At 49.3% G+C, this 22,450-nt stretch overlaps 6 protein-coding genes across 6 annotated transcripts; 5 read left to right on the forward strand and 1 right to left on the reverse strand.

The window, feature by feature from the left end:
- Positions 1–742: 742 nt before the first annotated feature.
- On the forward strand, positions 743–2,204 carry EDB91DRAFT_1063096 (glycosyltransferase family 69 protein; the record flags this gene model as incomplete). Its single annotated transcript, XM_041314588.1, has 5 exons — positions 743–977; positions 1,028–1,460; positions 1,516–1,569; positions 1,631–1,999; positions 2,048–2,204. 5 exons carry the CDS (start codon positions 743–745, stop codon positions 2,202–2,204), a joined length of 1,248 nt encoding a protein of 415 aa, XP_041170245.1.
- A 697-nt stretch (positions 2,205–2,901) lies between these two features.
- EDB91DRAFT_155219 (peptidase C14, caspase domain-containing protein) lies at positions 2,902–4,724 on the forward strand. Its single transcript, XM_041326262.1, has 14 exons — positions 2,902–2,971; positions 3,040–3,252; positions 3,304–3,385; positions 3,446–3,586; positions 3,646–3,708; positions 3,756–3,802; positions 3,856–3,873; positions 3,927–3,959; positions 4,011–4,022; positions 4,074–4,098; positions 4,148–4,161; positions 4,214–4,291; positions 4,340–4,423; positions 4,477–4,724. Exons 2-14 carry the CDS (start codon positions 3,202–3,204, stop codon positions 4,531–4,533), a joined length of 705 nt encoding a protein of 234 aa, XP_041170246.1. The 5' UTR covers positions 2,902–2,971; positions 3,040–3,201; the 3' UTR covers positions 4,534–4,724.
- Positions 4,725–5,104: 380 nt separating this feature from the next.
- EDB91DRAFT_155100 (caspase domain-containing protein) lies at positions 5,105–7,401 on the forward strand. Its single transcript, XM_041326261.1, has 16 exons — positions 5,105–5,439; positions 5,493–5,507; positions 5,572–5,634; positions 5,694–6,075; positions 6,122–6,203; positions 6,257–6,403; positions 6,452–6,514; positions 6,567–6,613; positions 6,675–6,692; positions 6,739–6,771; positions 6,825–6,836; positions 6,888–6,912; positions 6,964–6,977; positions 7,032–7,097; positions 7,148–7,301; positions 7,349–7,401. Exons 1-15 carry the CDS (start codon positions 5,384–5,386, stop codon positions 7,244–7,246), a joined length of 1,122 nt encoding a protein of 373 aa, XP_041170247.1. The 5' UTR covers positions 5,105–5,383; the 3' UTR covers positions 7,247–7,301; positions 7,349–7,401.
- A 446-nt stretch (positions 7,402–7,847) lies between these two features.
- On the forward strand, positions 7,848–8,685 carry EDB91DRAFT_1171715 (uncharacterized protein). The gene is made up of 2 exons (XM_041320227.1): positions 7,848–8,268; positions 8,328–8,685. The coding sequence occupies exons 1-2, from the start codon at positions 7,942–7,944 to the stop codon at positions 8,535–8,537; spliced, it is 537 nt and encodes a 178-aa protein (XP_041170248.1). The 5' UTR covers positions 7,848–7,941; the 3' UTR covers positions 8,538–8,685.
- A 6,907-nt stretch (positions 8,686–15,592) lies between these two features.
- EDB91DRAFT_1171729 (cytochrome P450) lies at positions 15,593–17,869 on the forward strand (the record flags this gene model as incomplete). The annotated part of the gene is made up of 13 exons (XM_041320228.1): positions 15,593–15,741; positions 15,802–15,898; positions 15,960–16,096; positions 16,162–16,287; positions 16,335–16,584; positions 16,643–16,765; positions 16,821–16,923; positions 16,974–17,060; positions 17,116–17,150; positions 17,208–17,254; positions 17,305–17,427; positions 17,475–17,504; positions 17,552–17,869. The coding sequence occupies 13 exons, from the start codon at positions 15,596–15,598 to the stop codon at positions 17,742–17,744; spliced, it is 1,497 nt and encodes a 498-aa protein (XP_041170249.1). The 3' UTR covers positions 17,745–17,869.
- Positions 17,870–22,450, reverse strand: EDB91DRAFT_1171738 (uncharacterized protein; the record flags this gene model as incomplete). Its single annotated transcript, XM_041320229.1, has 6 exons — positions 17,870–18,285; positions 18,336–18,876; positions 18,925–19,515; positions 19,568–19,886; positions 19,941–20,994; positions 21,098–22,450. Coding segments are annotated over 6 exons (3,940 nt in total), but the record flags the coding sequence as incomplete, so codon positions are not given.

The raw sequence follows: 22,450 nt of genomic DNA on the forward strand, positions 1-22,450 counted from the left end.
GCGTTGCACATAGGACGGAACGTAAAAGAGTTGGGCATTATAAAGTTCATTGTAGACTGCGCGAATGCATCGACGAGGGTAAAAGGAGACCAACCAACAGTTGTGGCAGCGTAAATATATAAATTGATCCAGCGCTAATCTATTTTAGCTCAGACTATGCACCTTCAGCGCTGCAGCTAGGTTACTGCGGGCGGTAACTGTATGATAAGCCGTTGGTAGTAGAGTATGCACCGGAGTCACGCACCTTTTTCGGGATGTTCGGCATACAAATTTCTTCGAGACCTTCTAACCTAATATCGCTATATGCATATGATGGGCCACTTTGTCGCCTAACCACTCCTTTCCCCCAATGTCTACGACCCCGAAGGCCGTTTTCCATGTCATTTCTCGCATTGTTCTCACAATTATTCACATTCCCGGTCTCTTCTCCCTCTTCATTTTCGTCGCCCTGTACAGAAAAACTCACGAACAGTTTGACGAACAGTTTTTCACCGAAACTAACGTATGGCCGCCTGCTTTCCCCTCAAGTTGGAAGTTCCTACTACTCCTCCTCCTCGTAGTCCCCATCTTTGCCTTTGTCGAAATATTACGTCTCTTGGCTTGTCGTTTCCTGCTTCCCCTACTCATCGATCGATGGAATAAGGCATTTAATCCTTCACAAGACGGATACATCATGTTTCCCCGAGATAGCTCTATCGACAGACGTGAACTTTTCAACGCCGCAGAGGAAGAAAATGCGCTGATGGAACATACGGAAGAAGGCACTACTGTGCGCTCCTTCTCAGGACCAACGTCTCCTACCCCACGTCTCGTGCCTCATCACAAACTGTGGAGGATACAGCTTCTCGCATACGTCATCCTTTTTTCCGTAAGCACCTGGGTCGGAGTGCATTATGAGCAACCTGGCGATGTACGCTATAGGGATTCCATTCAGGTCGCCGTTGCACATCCTCGAAGACAAGGTTATGGAAAACAAGGTGAGCTCTTTCAACCTGATGAATTTCGAACGTACCTTATGTCGTTTCAGAGAAAATTTTCATTGCAGCGATGTTCTACAACAATGAGCTAGTCATTCCGTACTGGCACGACTCTCTTATCAAAGTCATACACTATCTCGGTCCGGACAATGTCTTCGTCTCTGTCGTTGAGAGTCACAGTACAGATAGCTCCCCTAACCTCCTTGAAGCACTACATGCAGACCTTGCCCTTTTGGGTGTCGCGCGGCGCGTACTCACGCGAGATATGGCAGTACCGAAGCCTAATGACATGGACGGAAACAATCGCATCGAATTTTTGGCCGCCACGCGTAACCGCGTACTGGAGCCTCTACTTCTAGGAGGGTATGATAGGGTCATATTCTCGAATGACATATTTATCGAGCCCGAGAGCTTGATAGAGTTATTAGAGACGAACGGTGGGGATTACGACATGGCATGTGGCTTGGATATGGGGCATTTTGGGTAAGCACGTCCAGCTCTCGGCTAAGGCATATCCACGATTCTAACGGTGGTAAAGTGCATACGATATGTGGGTTCTTCGAGATCGACAGGCTAAGCTTGCCAGTTCAATGTGAGTTGCGATTTTTGTGTTCATCAGGACATTCGCCTGATCCATTCTGTTCGGCATCTAGCTGGCCGTATTTCTTCGACGAAGCTGATTATCGTGCAATGCAGACCGAGTCCCCTGTGCCCGTATTCACCTGCTGGAATGGCATCGTTGCCTTCGCTGCGGATCCTCTTCTTCCGATAGCTTTGCGTTCTAACCGCACCCTTTCCACCGACCCTTTGCCGTACGAACTGCCGGCAACCCACCCAGCAGCACACGATGCATCAATGCGTGGTCCAAGTCCTGCTCTGACACCCCCAATACGCTTCCGTGCGTCTGTGCCAGGGGAATGTTTTTCGTCAGAAAGCTTCTTACTCCCATATGATATGAGGCGACAGTTCAATCTGCAACGTATATACCTTAACCCAAAGGTGATCAACGGGTACGAATGGAGGTAAGTCGCTTGTAAATTATCGGGATAGTGGCTCATGTGTTATGATAGGTTTTATTTCTACTTCAAGTGGCTCATGCGCCACCCCGTACTCCGGTGGTGGATCGAAAAGGTGTACGATGGTGTATGGATGGCAAGAGCTGTGCTTGTTGTCGGTGATGCAGCTCATGTTTCCTGGTGGGATGGTGGGGACTGTCATCCATGGTAGTAATGTCTGTATACTTTAGGGTCATGGGATTGTTGGGCATTTGGTTGTGGGTTACGGGAGGTTATAAGACGCTACAGTTGTAGAATTCTATAAATAATACCCATAGAGCAATCTCAATCTCAATAAATTTTATATTTGTACTTGTTTTCCATTGTGATATTATGTAATCGGCCGTTGCCAGTAAGTATGTACATAGAATTTAGATTGAAATTTGCTTGAAGTTTACAGTCAATCGGTCACTCGAACGTCAATACTCCGTGATTGTGTGACGCGAACCTCGAAGTCTAAAGGCTCCCTCATGTCCTACACGGTCTTCAGTGCTGCAAGTACTACGTCTTCATGTAGCTCCCGACTACCGTTCACAGACCGCAGATAACGTCGTTATGCCACTATTGTTGAAGGTTTACATAGTGTTCGACACACGAGCATGGCATCACGTCTCTTTTTGTTTTCAAAGTCCCTAACTATGGTGACCGCCGACCTCCGCATCAAATTTATCCCATGTCGTACTTATTCTGCTTGCCACCTTGTACTTCGCAATGACAGGCCTAGGCTCTTCCCCCGCATTACTGGAGTCGACAACTCGCACGAGTACAACGCGCCGTCTCTTTAACGATTTTGACGTGAGAGCGAAGTATATTACTTGCCTCAAGTTATAAAGCTCGCAGTGCACTGTGCAGGCCGTCCCTAATCCTGCATCGTTCAGCTATTCTTCAGTTTTGTTATCCTGCTTCCTTCTCTGCACGCCATGTCATCTGAGATCACCGGTGCTGGTGCCAGTTCTTTGAGTTCTGTTGTGTCTGACCTCGTTCATCGGGATCGCCACATGCACAAGTGTAAACGTCGGTGGACGTACACTTCATGGTCCAGGATCTATCAAACAGATGTCCTAGAACAAATCACACTCCAAGGTCACCATCACCTCGCTGAAATCTCAAGGTATTCTCGTTCTTCTGGAACACCGTATCGCATCCCGGAAGCTTCTACTTACATTCCGATGTACACACAACCTGGTCCATTCTCTTCAGGAACAAAGAAGGCGTTGTTGGTGAGTGTCAGTGTGCAAATCAACTTTCTGAAACCGACAACCGTGTATCAGATTGGAATTAATTATAAAGGTCAACGCCATGAATTAAGAGGATGCAATAATGACATCCGCCATATTCTTCCATGGCTTATTAGTAAGTGGGCTTGTTGGCGATGAACAAGTGATTCGGTGACGACTCCACAACTCCTTGCAGATCAATGGGGATACCATCCGTGGGATATCGTACAATTAACTGATGAAGGTTATGGCCCCTTGCCAACTAGGCGCAATATTTTAGACGAAATGCATCGTTTGGTGTTTAATGCAAGGGCCGGTGACTCCTTGTTCTTTCATTGTACGTACTCTCTTTGATAGCACTGTTGGTCTTGTGAATCACACAGGTGTCTTATACAGTTTCAGGGCATGGAAGCCAGATCCGTGACCTGGATGGTGATGAGGTCGATGGTTATGACGAAGGTAGGACTCTGGCCCGTCTGGGAAGATTCTTTTTGACGTGCACAAAGTCATATTTCCAGTCGACTTTCAAGAATCGGGTGTGATTAGCGACGATGTCAGGGGTTTGCCTTTTTTTGATGAAAGGATAAGACTGATTTAGCTCTTCAGGAAATACATGAAATCATGGTATCGTTACGCCCAGGCGGTGTTTTGAATGGTCGTTGATAGAACGTTCACAGGTTAAGCCACTTGTAGCTGGCTCACGGCTGACGGTATGAAGCGTGATCAACGACGCAACAGCACTAAACAACTTTGCTTTACAGGCGCTCTTCGATGTGAGCATCTTCTTTATGATGCCGTGACTTCAAGTCCTGAATGAACGCTAGTCATGCCATTCCGGCACGGTCCTTGGTGAGCCCCAAATCAAAATCATCACTAATATATGTTCATTAATCGTTAGATTTGCCTTATCTTGTCAGAGAAGCAGCGTCTTCTTTGTGTGTGTTTTTTCGTCTGACCGTCACAGTATGACTCCATAGAGCGCGAGTTCGTGGACGGTGTTACACCAGGTGCTCGCGACAGGAAGCAATCCCAGGGGCAAGTTGTGAGCATGAGTTTCTGCGAGTTTTGTTTCTCAATTAACATCGACTAGGTTTGCTTCTCGGGTTGTGGGGATTCCAAAGAGAGTGAAAGTGTCACACTGCCTGGTCAATCCATAGGTGGACTCATGACCTCTGTGAGTAAAAATATCATGACTTCTATTTCTTGCAACTACTTACTTCCTCGAAGGCTTTCGTACATGTTTTCGGTCCGTGTCGAACTCTTATTGCTGTTTCAACTAGCTAATACACGGACCCTGCTCAGCTCGCCGGCAAACTCTAACCTTCCAAAGTGGATTCGAACGAATTTGTGCGTTCGTTCGCGCAGCCTTACCAGATCCCAAACAACAACCTCAGTTTTCCTGCTCAAATCCTCCCGTTTGTTGGTGTCTTTATCCCGACTATAGCCACTGATATCGCACAGGACACATCGTTGCCTTTCTATATCTGAACGCCTGAAAATGGGGGTCTTAATCATTCCTTACACATTCACATAATCTCCTTGTTGACACCGTTCCTCATAAAATCCCTCCGTCAAGTGTTCGTAAGTTCGGGAATTGATTAAGGATGAAATGCACAGCACACTGCTCATAACAACGAACAGAGAAGTCTGGAGAGGCTGTTGGGACGTCCCGAAGCGTTTGGTGGTTCACGTACTATTGACAGCATGATTGGACAGGTTGGCAAAAATGACGCTACTTTCCATATCTTATCACGCCACTTCGGCCCCTTCACATCATTATCAAATGCTTGCAAGAGCGGTTATACACACCCCCCTTGAGACTTCCCACGATTGGTGGTTATTTGATCACAAGCGCCATATAATTTCCGTACTGTCATGCAAGTGAGCACCTCGCCCGGCTCCTATCCGTCGTTCTCGCGAAGAACCTGTCGACGAAGCTGGCCCAGACTGGTATATATCGTCACCCAATCGCATTTCTTATGTGTGTCGTACGCTTCTCGGACATTGATAGCCTAGCGCTATGAGGGCGGGAGCTTGATAATTTTCGTTCTCATAAAACAGTTGCTACTAAGGTGCTGTGGTCATCACCCGTCTTTCATCAATCCGCGAGGGCTTTGCAAGTTGAAGTACCAAGATGCTCGAATCACATCGACAAGCACACATGTTCGCCCCTCCTTCAAAACCGACTAAGTACGTTTACATCCTTATCGTTATGTCTTTGCTGACGTACCTCATGAAACCAGGTTACAAAGCAAAGGGTAATGTGTCCGTTACTCCATAACTCACCTGCCCAGTATTGATTCATTTCGGAAGGCGAAGCAGATCATGTAATAGATGCTCTACCCCCGTCCCTGTCGTTCCGGTAAGGCGATCGCCATCTCCAAAGTAAGTCCACTCCACTATGGCACGGGATCAATCAAGTGATTCTTCAACTGGGTTACCAGACCAACGGCTATCACACCACACCGGTCCCTAGTGCGCCGACGTTCTCACTTGAAGTCTTCCAGCCCTCACGCAGCCCTTCCTCCGTCGGTGCCTTCTTATGGTTTCATGCACAACGAGAGGACTCCGTCACATGCTCCAGCACAACACGAACCTATGACCTCGCGGCTTCACCGCTCGCAAACACGGTCATCTCAATCTCTTCAGCAGCAGGCCGGAGAGAGTATGGAGTCATCGAGGCAACGCATGCACTTGCCATATAGTGCTGTGCGACGACCTATCAACGCAAACCGCAACTGTGACCAGTACTCGAGTGATCAAATAGCGACTCCTTGGGCAACCAAATCATTGCTTCCGCGTCCGAAGCAACGGAAAGCATTATGCGTGAGTCCCTTGAAATTTGCTCCTCGCATGTCTCATCTGTGGGTAGATTGGCATAAACTACAAAGGCCAGGAGAGGGAGCTTCGCGGTTGCGTTAATGATGCTTGGAACATGGCGGAATTTCTCAAATGTTCGTCCATTCTCACCTCCTCTTTAGTACGAAGCGAAGCAACTATGTAACAGCCTTCTGGAATTACGCGGTCGAGGACATCATGGTTCTCACAGATGAGCCATACAATCTGAAATACATGCCGACGAAACGGAACATTCTGAGCGCACTACGATGGTTAGTGAAAGACGCCCAACCTGGAGATCGCTTGTTCTTCCACTGTGAGTTACGTATATATCATTTTACGAAGTGATTGATGGTCCGCCCAGATTCTGGACATGGAGGACAAATCATCGACTTGGATGGTCGTCATGTGGATGGATTTGAAAAGGGTAACAGTTGGCAAGTCTAAGGGTTTCAAAGAAATGCTGACCTGAATACGAGCTATCCATCCCGTTGACTGGGTGTGTGCTGGTGAAATTGTCACCAAGGTGCGTTTGTATACCTACTTTGCTTTGCTCGGTCGTGAGGTAAACGAAACTTCACAAATAGGTCCTGTACGACGTGATGGCAAGTATTTGGAATGCCAACTGTGACGTTAGTAACTTTGACATAGGTCAAACCCTTACCTACTGGTTGCCGCCTTACGGTGAGCTCACGAGCAGCCTGATGCGTCAAGTGGCTTGAATTTTATACCGACAGGCATTGTTTGATGTAAGCTTTAGCTGTCATGTCATCTTGGACTGATGATATGATGAACACTAGTCGTGTCATTCTGGAACGGTCCTTGGTATGAAGCAGTTGCGTCAGTCATGGTTCTTTGTTGATTGATTTCGCGCAGACTTGCCATACATCGTCAGTGCCAGGATATGAGTCGGTGCCTTCATGGCTGTCTAATCATTTGCTCAGTATCGAGCCAGTGGCCGCCTAAAACCGAACTCTCGAGCTCTAGCAGAGTACCCACAAGCTCACGTGGTAAGTGGAACGTTCGAAATGTTCGAAGTCCATCTGATGGTCGACGTTAGGTGTTGTTTGCAGGTTGCAGCGACCTCCAAGGCAGTGGGGGCATCATCATAAGGGGTGGAGAGTTTCACGGAGCTATGTCCTCTGTGCGCAGTCCTTAATATGTGTTCGTGATTTCTGACCAAATAGACTATCAGGCCTTCATCTCGTCACTCAGTGAGTTGTATTCCTGTAATGACAACTATAGTATTTACTGGCATCAGCGGAAACCCCAACACAAACATACTTGCAGGTGCTTGCGTCCGTGCAGGAAAATTTACGCCGGACTCAGAGGCAGACTCCACAGCTGTCGAGCTCTTATCCAATTGTGTGTCAATCATTCTCCCTGATGCGTTTACTGATGCTGTGATCAGGATGCTAGTTCTCAATGCCTCTTATAAAGCTGATTCTGCGACCGTTTTTCCATCCGATTTTTGTAGATACAATGAGTTGTATATGTAGAAGCCTTGCAGTGCCCTCTTACGAAGCTCACGATACGATTAGCAGAAGTAGCACATCTTCTTGCACCTGCCCGTAGAAATGTAGTGCATTCAATCTTACAACAGACAAATAGAAGGATGAGCGAGCTCATGTCAAAAGCCATGCTTAGTAGGGAGAATGAAGACAGGAATTGATTTTGAATTCCGTAGTCTCGAAACCAGACGTTGAGAAAACTCCACGCAAGCTCGAAGTCACGCATGTGTCTAGACTCTACATCATGGCATGACCTATTTCGTCCAACGGTGTCGGGCTGTCATTTTCTCTCTCCACTCTGTTTCAGACAGATACAAAAATTATATAAGCCTATGCTATAGATATGTATCTATTCCGTTTACGCCTACTAGTCATTCTTGACGACATCGAAGCTATTAGCAGTTCTGTTGGATCAGAGTCCTCCCCTGTAGCCTCTCGCATGGACTTTCATGACCTCCCACAAGTGCCATTTCTAGATCTTGAGCTTTCGCAATTCGACGACAACAAATTTACTTTCCACCATCTAATGTTCATGATAGACCCCGGCGGCTCACTGCAGACCAAAAATGCATCCATGAGGCCAATAAGAAGCGCCTCAGTGACGGGAGGAATCGTGGTGTCATTGCGGGGTTCTATGTTTAAACTTACAACGAGACTACATAACTGCATCGTAAGTACTTCAGTCATATGTTATGTATTCAAGTGCTTGAGACGTTCCTCTATTCCAAGATCTCCAATATTGCTCGAGGGGCAGGAAAATTTGTTCAGATGTTCAGAATGTTGATCGACTCAGCAACAAACTACTACTCGCTCACCCTTCGTGCCATCAACTGTAATGCGGCACCAATCGCGGAAAAAAAAACACAATTCACTGTAGTTCACCGTCCGACATGCCACTCACTGACATTGATCGACGATTGCATCCTACCATGCCGGTGAGTCATGCGGTTAAATCCAGGATGCAAACTACTCATATTCACAATAACATCGATGAATGTTGGGCACACATTTCGGCCCAGCGCAGCACTTTACTTCGGAGCAAAGGATGGGACAATTATCGTCGCTGGCAGATATCGATGCTGTCAAAGCAGCAACGACGGCGAGGATGAAGGAGAATGCATTGTTTGTTGAGGATGTGATACGGGTTCAAATCAATCTGACTTGCTTCTAGTATGTGCTGAATAGTGTTCTGGCAGAACTTCATGTAGGAATCCACCTGAAATCCCCTTTCGAACAGATGAGATCTGCAATACCAGCAGATTGTCAACAGACAAATCAACTTGCTCTCAGGCTGTTGTCGATATTCTATTGACAGAAGAACTCTAGGACACGACGGTACTGCGCGGAAGTTTGCCTCGGTGTTGCTCCTCGAGGCACGTGAAGTCAAAGACAGTAAAATTTAGGGAAAACATAATTGATCCTTGTTCATGCACGGTTGTCCGACCGTTAACTTCGACCAAGTACTAACTTTCAAGCTTCTTATTGCCTCCGATAGGATCCCACTCTGGTTCGATCCTTTCACTTCTACTCCCGCACTCCACGTGACCCACGTCAACCAGTTTTTGCCAGACTATATCTTGCACGTATGCATTCAGCTAGTGAGCAACTGTAAAACATAAACGGGCAAACTCCTGTAGACTTACCAATTGGACCAAGCAAGGCATCATGGGAATTGTGGACCTCTCTACAGATGAATTCCACTCGTCAGCCAGTAACTCGTAATCAAACGTATTGGAGGCCCGCCGTGGTACGGCGGGAAACACTAAGACGGATCGGGCGAGAAGTAACGAGACAAGATCGTGGATTTCGATAATACAAGGGAGCAATATTAGTAGTAGCTAAGAGACCCGAGTCTGCGATAAACAATGGATAGCGCGATGATATAAGGGAACCGAACAGCCACGTGATGTGATTTCGTAAGCGATAGGCTTACACCCTCCCATCCTCCGAAGAACTTTGTCTGATCTTGTATTCTTGTAGAGCGGGGGAGTCTTCGACGTCATGACCGGGTAGCCAGAGGTCAGCTTCAGGTCCGTATCCGCGCCAGCGTATGAGGTATTGAGAGCCACGACCGCGCGTCCGATGGTCAAGGATGTGTTCTATCTCCCATTCTTCGGCTCCGCTGTCTGTGATGACAGGCCCTGGACGTTGTTGTTCTCGTGAGGGGTACAGAGCTGTGTTGTTGGGTATGTGACGTTTGAGCTCTGAAGCGTGAAAAGTGGGATGTTTGTTAGTATGTGATGGTAGTTCGAGAGTGTAGCAGGATGACTCAGGGTGAGCCGAAATTATCTTATAAGGTCCATCGAATCTTGGCATGAATTTAGCGACGCGTCGTGAATGACCGTTGAGGTATTCTCGTCGACGGTGTGCGGTAGATAGGTATACCATGTCATCGATCTTGAAATTTGGATCTTCGGCTCTATGTGCATTCACCGAGTTGGCTTGTGAGATTTTGGTTGCCAGCAGTGCGTCGTGCGCGTCTGCGATGTCAGTTTTCAGGGTCATGATTGCGTCGAGCGCGTTAGTGACTTCAATCCCAAAATCGTCCATTGTTGTGTGGACATTCGCTGGCGTCAAAGGAGGGATGAGACGTGGTGATCGTCCGAGATGGAGGTGAAAGTGAGTGTAACCGGTTGAGGCATTGACGGAAGACATGAGATTAAATCTGATGCGTGGTAGTGCGTTCACCCATCCCGATTGGTGACGGTCGACGAAGAACCGTAAGGCTTGGTTGACCGTTTTGTTGGTTCGTTCGCTGGCGCCATCCATTTGTGGGTGGTAGGCCGTTGAGAGTTTCAGACGGATACCGGTGAGTCGGTGTAGTGCTTTCCAGAATTTGCTAGTGAAGATTTTGTCACGATCGGAGATGATGTTGAGTGGCAGGCCGTTTTCGCAGTACCAGTGGTTGAAGAAGAGGTTTGCAATCTCGGGTGTTGTCATATTCATCCTGCAGGGGACAAGTCGTATATTGGCGCCCAGGCGATCTGTGATTGTCATTATGCCATCGCAGCCATGTTCGAGGGGTAATGGACCAATGAAGTCGATAGATACTGAATCTCCGCGGTGGTCTGGTACCGGTAGAGGGTGTAGGGGGCCAGGTGACTTAGTCGTTTTACTTTTATTCCGTGCGCAATCAGGGCAGGCGGGAACATAGCTTTCTTCTAGGTCCTTTCTCATGTTCGGCCAGTAGAATGATTCGCGCAGCGCTGCATAAGATTTGTCGACCCCAAAGTGGCCGAGGTCGTCATGTGCAAGGCGGAATAAAGTTTCGCGAAGATGTGTCTGGCGTGGAATCACGAGGCGGTTGTTCAGGTACAGTAGTCCGTCGCGATTCTGTAGGCCTGGTAGGGAGCCTGTCAGTTTAGCCAGTTTCACGCACCAAGGATCCATCTTGTATCCTGTTTTGATATCATTTAGTAGCGAGGCATCAGGAGTGACAGACAGGATCAATCCGATAGGCTTGATGTTGGTTCCTGTGTTGGACGGGAGGTTGACAGTTTCCCGTGTATAAGAGGGGATGTCGTCAATTTCCAGAGGTAAACAGGAGAGGGCATCAGCAACTGAGTTCTCTTCTCCAGGGATGTATTGAATGGTGAAGTCGTACTGCACAAAAAATTCTTGCCATCGTGCCTGGCGCCATGATAATTCGCGTTGTGTGAGAAAGTTTTCTAGTGTGCGATGGTCGGTGTAGACAGTGAATGGGGTACCAAGCAGTTCAATGTGCCATTTCTTGAGGGCGCGGACGATTGAGAGTAGCTCTTTCTCGTGGACGGGGTAGTTGAGTTGGGCGTCTCGCATCTGCATCGAGTCAAATGCAATGGGTCGTGCAGTCTGGGGTGTTGGTCCTACGCTGAGCATGGCTCCAGTGCGCCAGTCGCTAGTGTCGCATGTGACATAGATATGGTTGTCACCGAGGTTGTCATGGTCAATGGTTGTTAGGCAGTCTCGACTGATAACAAGACATTTGATGGCGTCAAATGCTAGTTGGTGTTCTGTTGTCCACCCTGGCCATAGTTGATCAGCTGACTTCGTTGTAAGGGGCGTGAGGATATGAGTATGATCCACGAGGTTGGGTAGGAATTGGTCAAGATATCGTACTAGTCCCAAATATGAGCGTACGTCACTCGCGGACTTTGGTACGGGCCAGTCTAGTATCCTCTTGACTTTCGAAGCATCGGCCTTGATGCCTGATGCAGATATGTGGTGTCCGAGGAAGTCGAGTTCAGTGCAAAATAAGGAGGTCTTCTTCGGGGAGCAGAATAGGCATGCTTTACGGAGTGCGTCGAGGACCAGTTGGACGTTCTTAACATGTTCGGCGACGGTTCCAGACCATATTATGATGTCGTCAAGGTATACGTGACAAATTTTGCCGATGAGGGGGCGGAGTGCGATGAACATCCGATATTGGTGTGTCACTGGTGCATTCCTCCCTCCCTGTGGCATCACGGTCCACTCGTGTAGTCCTTTTGGTGTGTCAATGGCTGTGTATTTGATGTCGTCAGGGTGCATCCTTGTCTGAAAGAATGAGTTGGTCATATCAATCTTTCCAAATATTTTGCCCTTTGCGCAGTCGCGAAGAATTTCGTCAACACGTGGTAGGGGGTGATTGTCAGGGATCGTGTTGGCGTTTAGTGCTCGATAATCATTCACCCAGCGTGGAAGTGCAGTGGGGTCCTTCTTAGGGATGAGGAAGGCAGGAGACACAAATGGACTGCTGGATGGTCGTAAACGTCCCGCTGCGATGTGTTCATTGAGTAGGGTTTCCCATGCTTCACGGTATTTACAAGGAGTATTGTACCGTCGGCATTGGATGATTTTGTTGGGGTCTTTGAGGCGGATGCGGTGTACAATTTCAGTTGGGAGCTGATCGATATGGGGAATGTCAGTCGGGAAGCGGTCTTCGTACTTACGACACATTTCAGTGTCTAGTCGATCGAGTTGGGCCTTGTTGGCTTCGATGAAGGCGAGTACGTCAATCCGTCGGCGTAACAAGGTTGCTACATTGGGTGCTTCAATAATGGTGTGGTCATTGTTCTTGTCGTGCTGCGAGGTCAAGACAGTTTGGAGTTCATGAAGTACATCTTTTCGTAGGCGTAATACATCACGATGAGATGGAATTGTTATAGGTACATGTTTCATATGTGTCGGTGGATTAAGAAGGTCGTAATTTGAAAGTTTGCTGATGCAGGTGTGAAGTTCATGGTCTATGAGGAGGCAATTATGGGATAAGAACGGCCCCCCAAGGAGCAGGGGCACGATGAGGTCAGGCGCAACAATTGTACGTATCATACGCGAATGCCAGTCATGATTAAGAGAAGACGGAGACAAATGAACATATTCAGAAAAAGACAAGGAAGAGTTAGACGATGCAAGGAACGCTGAGTTTGCTTGTATCTCTGTATGCAGTTTGCGTCTGCGTAGACCGAGTCTGGTCACGATGTCTTCATTAATAAGAACTAGATGTGACCCATGGTCAATCAATGCATCTATACGTTCAAATGATTCGGAGGCAGGTCCCGTCAAAAGACAGGGCCAGAAGAAATGGGGAGTTTCAAAAGGGGCTACGCACGTGTCGTTATCAGAGTCTGAATCGCACTCGAGTACGGAGGAGGGCATCACGGCTCCAATAGGTGCGACAGCGGCAACGGTTTTCACAGGTTTGTCAGTCTTGTTGGCGTTGGGCTTGGCCGCCAAGGCGTCTGTTTCTGTCAATGGTTTGTACGAGGCTGCATTGGGAGCACCGTCCGTACATTCCTTTGACCTGTGAGAGACATAAAACTTGCGACATTTGAAACAACCATTATGATCAGTGAGCAGAGTGCGTTCGGCCATTGTGAGTGGTCCGAGACGTGAGGAGGAGTATGCGGGAGTGCGGGAGGAGGACAATGTTTTCGTGGATGTTTGGGGCTGTGTGCGTTTGGATGATTTGTACAGGTCCTCAGCAATCTTCCTGTGTGAGGCAAGATCCTCGAGACGCTTGTCATCGAGGTGTTTGACTTCCTCGATCCATTTCTTCAGAGTTAGGTTTGTGTCAAGATTCGCTCTGAGTACAGAAGTGGTGAGGTCGTCGCATATATTCGCCTCGAGTTGATTGCGTAGTTGTACGTCCGAGAGATGAGCAGCATTACCATACAGAAGGGCGTTTTGGTTTTGTAGTTCAAGTGCCCACTCGTAGAAGCTGTGCGTGCCCTGTTGTGAGCCCAATACCTTCTTGCGAAGTTTGGTGTCCCAGTGCGTCTCAAGCCACGCGTCCTTGAGAGCGGTCATATATTCTTGAAATGTTCCCACGTCTAGGGTTGCTCGCGAAGCCAGGTACCAGGTGTGCAAGCGTGGATCCAGCATGCCGAATGCTATCATTTTGACTTGGTTCTTCTCTTTTACTTCTTTGTGCATGAAGTAGGTGGAGCATGCGTTGTCCCAATCACGGATGACTTCAGGTGTGAGTTCACCCGCCAAAAGCCTTGGTGGTTTGTTGGGGGCGGACTGTTCCACTGTGGCTGATTTCGTCATTGTGTGAGTGAGGGGGTAGGTTACGTTCGTCGTGTCTGTTTCTGAGTCTGACGAGGAGTCGTCACGCGGTTTGGTAGAGGTAATAAGTAAGGATGAGATATCTGATGGGAGTGAGGATAGCGAAGATGAGACTGAGGTGACAGGAGACGGTTGGTTTTGGTTCTTTGCACGCGAACGCGTGGTCAGAGACTGTTGAACAGTTGGGACCCTCCATTTAGGAGGCAGTTTGATGGTTCAGGAAGCGGGCGGGTGGCCCAACAGATGATCGTTCTAAGAGTTGATGATATTGTCGGCGTTAAAAAAAAAAGTGGAGGCCCGCCGTGGTACGGCGGGAAACACTAAGACGGATCGGGCGAGAAGTAACGAGACAAGATCGTGGATTTCGATAATACAAGGGAACAATGTAGTAGTAGCTAAGAGACCCGAGTCTGCGATAAACAATGGATAGCGCGATGATATAAGGGAACCGAACAGCCACGTGATGTGATGTCGTAAGCGATAGGCTTACACGTATATCGTCTTAGCCTCGATTTCAGACGGTAGGTAAGTACTAGGGATCCGGTGGCCTAACCTACACTGCTCCATCGTCTAGAACCGAGACTATATCAACTTTCCACTAGATCTCGCAAAGGGCATAGCTGAACGACTCGGAGGAGGGTACGTAATTCTCCAAGATCTCGCCTTACTTATCAATTCCTCCTGGAGACTGATGACATCATCGTGAGACGCGGTGAGCTCTGTTATGTAAGCGCGTGATAAAAGCACAGTTAGTAGTGCGCATATCATCGCTTGCCTCTCCCACCAGGACGGCTTTGCGCTGGACTCTCAGTATTTAAGCAGCGTTTAAGCGATATGGGATTCGGGAATCGTCCTTCATCAACTTACGCTCACGGGCTGCCAAATTTGTTCATCTCAATTTTCGAATCATCAGGAATTATCCACCCACAAGTTGGAAACAAGTTAGGTGATTGTGTCATGTCTTATCGAACCTACGACCGCTTGATATTATATCACTTCTTCTAGGAACTCGTCCACAACCAGAGGTGAGGACGAGACACGCCGACGGGACCCGTCGAAGCATGCTGACTGAACATACTGTCATATCGGAGTTGGGAAGATCCGCTTAAGAGACTCGGAAGTCCGACCCGCCCATCCTAGGCTCTCCCAGGGTGTACTACGTGGTGATGAATATCCCATTTGAACTTGACGCATGCATGGCGCCGCTGAGATGGAGCAATCATATGGGTAGCTTGATCGATCACTTACTAAGGCTCACCCTGACGCCCACCAGTCTTTACTACTTTATTGACGTGGCATTGCGCTGGACATAAGGAGTAAACGAGTCAATTGTAGGTATGCATGAGCGAAGCATCGTCGGAGTCCCTATGATTGGCGTTCAAGGTATATCTTAAAGGCCACTCGGATCTTCCATGTATGCCCTCTCACTAGTCATGCTACAGCTGCCTGATCTGTGCTTTTCTGAGAACATGCAGCACGTCCTGGGTGCTGTGGCTTGCCTTTGGGCAGTACGAATGATCGTTCAGGCTTACCTTCCTAAATCAGAGAGTAGCCTTCCCCTCCCACCATCCCCTCCCACTTGGAGACTATGGGGGCATTTCCTGCCCCTTCGCAGGTAAAGCTTCGCATGTGACTCGTTGCGTTTTTAATGCTAATTGTGTCCATCGCTGACCAGCCCATTTCTCACTGTAGGTGGATGGATTGACGAGTACGGTCCTCTGGTCACCATTCGCTCAGGAGCCCAGAAAATCGTTATCATTGGCCGTCACAAAGTCAGTTCATCCACGTTGAGGTGTTATGTTGAGGCTCAACTTTCGAAACATCCTGTTGCAGACCGCAGTAGATATCATGGAGAAACAGAGTGGATCGCTCGTCGACCGTCCTCGCCTAATTGCTGCCGGTGAAATTCTTAGCGGCGGACTGTCCATCGTCTTTACACCTGCTGGGGACCGGCTCCGTCGGATGCGTAGGTTCGTAGCCTGAGTGACACTGGGAAGGCGAAATAGTCCCTATCTTACTTTACAACCCGATACAGAGCACTTCATAGGCATCTCCAGCCTAAAGCAGCGGAGGAATATCAGCCCTTGCAGATGTCACATGCGAAGAACACCGTTCTCAGCATTCTTGAGGATCCATACAACTTCCATAATCATGCGAGAACGTAAGTGCTGTGGTTATGACAGTACATGACTTATGATCATTTTGAAGCTATGCTGCAACAACAATCACAAAAATCGCATATGGGAAGGATACACCCACGGCTGCGACTGATAATGAAGTCAAGGAGAGTCGCCAGTTTCTCAGGATATTCCGTGTAGCCATTCAACCTGGCACTTACCTGGTGGATGCTATCCCGTGGCTCAAATACCTTCCTTGGTATGGTAAAGAACTAAAACGAGGGTTTGAAATGAGCAGGCAACTCTATACCAATCAGCTTAACCGCGTTAAACAGCAAATAGTATGCATTGTCTAGTCGATCTTTGTGCGACTTCTGATCGATTCCATGCCCGACTCAGGGTAACCCGGATATTGGCCCCTCGTTCGGGAGATACATGCTAGAAAATCGCCATCTCTGTGGCTTGACGGAGCCAGAGATGGCTTTTCTTGCCGGCGCTTTTTTCGTAGCTGGAACTGATACGGTGAAGTGTCTTGTTGTGTTGTTTCGGAAGACATGTTGCTGAGATCAGGTCTCAGACTGCTTTGGCGATATGCACGGTATCAATGGCAGCAGCTTGTTTCCCTGAGGAGCAAGCTAAAGTCCAGGCTGAGCTTGACGCGGTCATCGGAAGGCACCGAGGTAGCTTGTTTCATATTGCAGATTTGGATTTAATAATGTCTCCACCAAAGCACCAACTTTTGTTGATGAACGATCCCTTCCTCGTCTGCAGGCCTTTATCTCTGAGGCTTTGAGGTGGAGACCATTGGTTCCCAATGGTTAGTATTTCATTGTCAACTTTGTAGCTCAAAACTCACAAAGTTCACACTGCAGGAACACCACACAGGACGACCAAAGACGTGATTTGGGCAAGTGGTCTTTTGAGCGACTTGTCGTGTATAGGCTAAACAGGCATAAAACTGCAGGGAAACTACTGCATTCCCGCCGGGACTACTGTGACCGGCAACCATTGGTAAGCATCGTCCCTTCAGAATACAAAGGATCTAATGACTACTGCCTCAGGGCGATCTCTCGAGACCCAGAAGTCTACCCTGAGCCCGAGGCGTTTAAGCCTCAGCGTTGGATTAACGACCAAGGTTGCCTGAGGGACGATCTTGAGTTCTTTGTCTTTGGGTTTGGTCGGCGGTACGCACCGTCTTCCATGATTTTCTTTCGTTAACTATCTGTTCTAGTATATGTCCCGCTCAACACCTTGCAAAGAGGTATGTAATGTATTCTTGCACACACATCGTCTTCTGAATCCAGGCAGATCGGTGTTTATAAACTCGGTCCTTATTCTTTGGGCGTTCCAGCTTGCTATTGATCGCACAAAGCCGCTAGATGACATGGGTTATATGAGCGGGATGCCACCAAATGAGGAGCCATGTGCGATCGACTTTAAGACGAGGATTCCGGAAGTGGAGCTCAGGTACATGATGCACAATTACCCTGAGGTCGTATGAGGATGCTACTTCAGTCCTATCTTGTCTCATAATTACAGTCCATTGTCGGTTGACTCGACATCGCTGTAGATGTTGGGCATACTTCACATCGTCTACTCTCAGTAACAGCACTAGAATTTCAAGAAATTTACATTATCCATTGCTCGCTATGTAGCTGCACACTCAGAACCAGGCCATTGTGAAGACAATATATTGAAAACGGCAAGCAATATATCAAGAACGCCAAAATTTGGTCAAATAGTGCGTCAGGATAACCTGTATCAATGAGCTTGGTTGTATCAGCGAAGCAAGAAAGAATATGGCATAGAATAGCTGTCATAGCATAGCGATAGGGAACTAGTCGTGATGAATGGGAGAGCGCCCAGGGTTGTGGCAGTTATACTCCTCTTCGAAAGGCTGCTAGCCTCAAGATGTGAATGTGTGATACAAGCACACTCGATGATAGGTTTTCCAGCCCTGTCAAACACGGATGGGCCTCGCCGAGGCGGGCGTGGGCCTTCCCCTAGGACGAGGTCGGTTGAGTCTCAGCGTTTCCGATGGCCTAGACAAATGTTAAGCACAATGCAGACGCGGATGCGACATCACACTCACGTCATGACCAAGCCTTGCGACATATTACCAGGAACAGCTGTCAGAGAGATGTTACTGAAGCTAGCATTCTCCTTATTCTCCAACCCGTTGCGGCCAGTGCTCCGCTTAGCCCAACCCAAGGCGGCTCTTCGCGCGACTGAGCCAACGCGAGGACGGGGCGGGACGCCGAACACGCGCTCAGGTTTACCAGGTGACATGGCTACGTCCTTCATGACTTCCCCTGCTTTGGTGTTGTCGATAGCAGGTGACATGATGTTCGGGTTGACGGAAATCTGCTGCAGTGCCTTAGGTTGAACTTGGGCGCGCACGGTGTCATTGGGAGCATTTTCCGCGACAGCGGCAACAATGGCCGCCCTCACTTGCTCGGTGGCTGGGGAAGACGTGAAGGAGGTCTTGATGGTCCTAGGATAGGGCGAAGGTCGAGAGATGACGCGGGAGCGCATGCGTCGAGGGCGCAAATCCGAAGGTAAAGGTCCGTAGTTCTGTAACGAATGTTCCAAGAGCGCTTGCATACTGGCAGGTTGACGAGGAGGATCGAACGCTGAGGGGCATTTAGCGAAGTATAGAAAAACAGGTGGTAAGTACTCACATTGAACTGCAAAGACGGAGAACGGCGTGTCAAGCCAGACTCGCTGACTCTCTGTTACTGTATCTTGAGCTTCGTCGCGAAGTGCATAGTACTTGCGTAGCGCCATGATACCCCTCTCGTCATCCCACAATGACACCGAATCGACAGACGCAGTCTCAGGATCAGCAACAAACACAGGGGCACGACCAATTGCCTTTGTCGTCGAATCAGGAAATCGAATGGTCTTCGTTGCAGAACCTGGAAGCGACTGAAGGGACGAAGTTGAAGAAAGTGATGTGGTAAGTTCTTCCTCGATGGTCTCGTAGATCGACGTTCGTGAAGCACGAGCTTGAGATATCCGTCGTCGGTGACCGTGGCCGCGAGCGCGTGGTCTCACTCGATCCAAGGTAGCGTTCGATAAAGGATGAGTGACGTTGGAAAGCATATAATTGACGTGTGAGAGGTCGATGCTGGACTGCGAGCCTTCGGAGAACGAGGAATAGCCATCCGAGATCGAAAGTGGAGGCGTCTCTGCACCAGAACTCATCGACGTACACGTGCTGGAGCGAGAACGGCCCGCGCAAGAAGGGCGGGTGAAGACGGGGATACGGACTAGTACACCGGTGAGCAAGACAAACAACCCCACTGCGATCAACAGACTTACAAGATGCCGACAGATCATCCTCTCCCTCCGCAATCAACACAGTGTTCTCCAAACTCTGCCTCTCTAAAAGACCGTGCTTGGCTCTAATCATGCGCTCGTCACCGAACTTCACTGAGTGTGCAGTCGAAGCGATCGATGGCTTGGTTCCAATAACTCTGCTCTTCGGAGATTCGTAGTCATCCTGGAGCTTGCCCTTGAGACGGAAGGTTGGTTGGGGAGCGTCGACTGCTGTGTGTTTCCTCCTTTCAACTTGACGACAAGGTGACGCTTCGATCATCGATCCTACTGAGCGGCGTCGAACATGGCCACCACCAAGCATCTGCAAGAGATAGAAGTAAACAACAAATTAGCAAGCATAATCCCAGCAACTTACGCTGATCATCGTGTCATCTTCCTTCTGCGGACTATGAACACTGGCAATGCTAAAGCTTGATAACCGTTTGAATTGAGGTGGCGCATGCGAAGAGTCCACACCGAAGAACGCAGAGTCAGACGAAGAAACCGATGTCCTGTGGCCGGTCTTCTCAAAGAGCGAGTCTTCTATGTTGGACGCTGGCTGAGGCTCAAGGTCCGAACCCATGATCGAGTCATAGGATGTGCGATTCGCGTACTGACCACTCAGGAACTGCTCGCTTCGGACGCTTCCGGCAGGGCTTTCGGGCGGTGATGCAGAAATGGCGGTAAGTGGCATGCCACGATCCAGTGCAGAATCGAGCATCTTGTCTCCGAGCCCTGGTCTCCCGAGATGAACCCCCGAGAAGTCGCTGACCATGGAGTCAACAGAGAACTCTGGGCGGTGTCTAGCCCAGGAAGCACGCCCGCCATGAGCGTACGACTGCGCAAAGCTGCTCATGCTAGTCGTCGAGCCACTGCGGCGGTGATGTCCATTGCTGCGGTTGTACAAGCTGATTGGCGGACCCAACGATGCAACGGAGGCTGACGACGAGTGGCGGCGATGACTGGTAACGCGATTGTACGGGTGCATCTGCGAGTGCACTGGGGCACGGAAGTAGAAGCTGGACGCATCACTATCAACGCGTTTCCTGCGAGGCTGTCTGTGGATGAACGAGAATGTATCATCAAGAGACGACATGGAGAACGAGAATTCGTCCGAGGAAGGACGTTCCCGAAGACTTGGGAGTGGTGGTCCCATAGCCCCGTAGTCGAAAGGATCCGTCGACCCATGATTGATGACCTGTCCATATGACGAGACGGACGCAATGCTGAACAAAGACTCGCGTCTGTTGTGCTGACCACGCGAAGTGGCTCCCGGCGGAGGGTAGAAATTCGGACGATCGTCGCGGAACTCGAATCCTCTTCTCACCTCTGCGAACGAGTCAAAGCCCGCAAAGCTCAGCTCCGAAGAGTTTCTGTAATGGCCTGGGACATTTGAATTGTGTGCAGCCGAGCGCGCGATGCGCTTCGAGCTAGAGTCTGAATCGAAGCGAGAGCGGATGGGAGGTGAGGGAATTTCAACTGCCTTTGCAAATATGGACTTGAGGAACGGCGGATTCATCATCAGCCAAAGACGTTGCAGAGAGGGACTTGGCAATAGCAGAAGGAGGAATGATATCCGAGAGTGTTAGCGGCTCCTCGATCGTTTCAGCAAAGGGTGCGGGCGATGGCTTGCCACCAAACTTGAAGTCCCTATTGAGCTGTCCTTCCGATGGACGCGACATCATGGACCCAGCATTCCTCAAGACAGGACGCTCTGCACATAGGAAATCTTCATCCTCCCCATCATTCGTCGTGGCAAAGCTATCCGTTCCAGGAAGCAACGAAGGTTCGGCGTCCACATCCATCGGGAAACCTTGAGGTAAGAACTCCGCGTCCTGCAAGGTACAGTCCATAGCTAAGCTGAACGTGCTATCTCCCGCGCGCTCTAGTTCCGCCTGCAATGACGGGATCTTGGGCACAGGCGGAACACCGAGTTGCAGGTCAAAGTCGTACCGCAGATCGATCTTGGCAGGGGTGCGGAACGCGTTCTCCAGCTGCTCCACGAAGCTAAGCCTATCAGACCCTCCAGACTCATTCAGCTTCTGCAGCTCGCCCGTAAAGTCAAAGGATTTTTTGGTATCGTCCTCGGATGACATCCCAGCTTCTTCGATATCAGCTTGGTGCTCGTCCTCATCGATGACATTAGCGCGGAACACAGGGACTTCGGCTTTGGGTGAGGGGAGTGGCATTTCAGGCGGGAGGCCAGGCGAGGGCAATGGTGGGTGCGCGATCGTCGGATTAGGATGGAACGACAACGTATCGTCGGCTTCATGATCGGAACTCGATAAAATAATCTGCAATTCATCTGGGATGTCTGAGTCCGGATCACTCGCGTCCAATTCTTGTTCTCCTATAGACCCGCCCAACGTCCCTGCAAGACCAAGATTGCGGCGTGCATCAGGGGCAATGGGTAGACTTGGGCTGTCAAGCGGTTTCACAATACCACAAGCATGCTCCACAGGCACAAGCGACGACTGCTTCCTCTCGTGTCCTCTCGCCTTCTTGAACACCGGACTAGTGCCAAGCGACCCACGAGAGCTCGACTTTGAATGCACAGAACCAAACGTGCGAGATGACGGCGAACGATCCGGGTTACCCATGAACGGCAAGCCCGCAGGCGCTGCAAACACAGTGCGTCCCGATACAGATACTGGCACCCTCGTTGTGGCAGGGCGCAGTGCTTTGAAGACGGGCTCGGGCTCTGCTGCAGGCGCAGGGCTCAGTGTGCGCTTGTGCGTGAGTTTAAAGGTCGCTGCGGGTGCTTTTGCATTCCTCGGTGGAGACGGCTTCGCAGGTGAGATCCCAGCGTTGAGCGTAGCCCATGGAGCAATGTTCTGCCCGATTGACTGTACTGGAGCAGTGGATGTGGTCTTGGCGTACGGGCGG

The sequence above is a fragment of the Suillus paluster genome, assembly GCF_016628075.1.
Source record: "Suillus paluster strain FC165 chromosome Unknown EDB91scaffold_141, whole genome shotgun sequence".
NCBI classification, from domain to species: domain Eukaryota; kingdom Fungi; phylum Basidiomycota; class Agaricomycetes; order Boletales; family Suillaceae; genus Suillus; species Suillus paluster.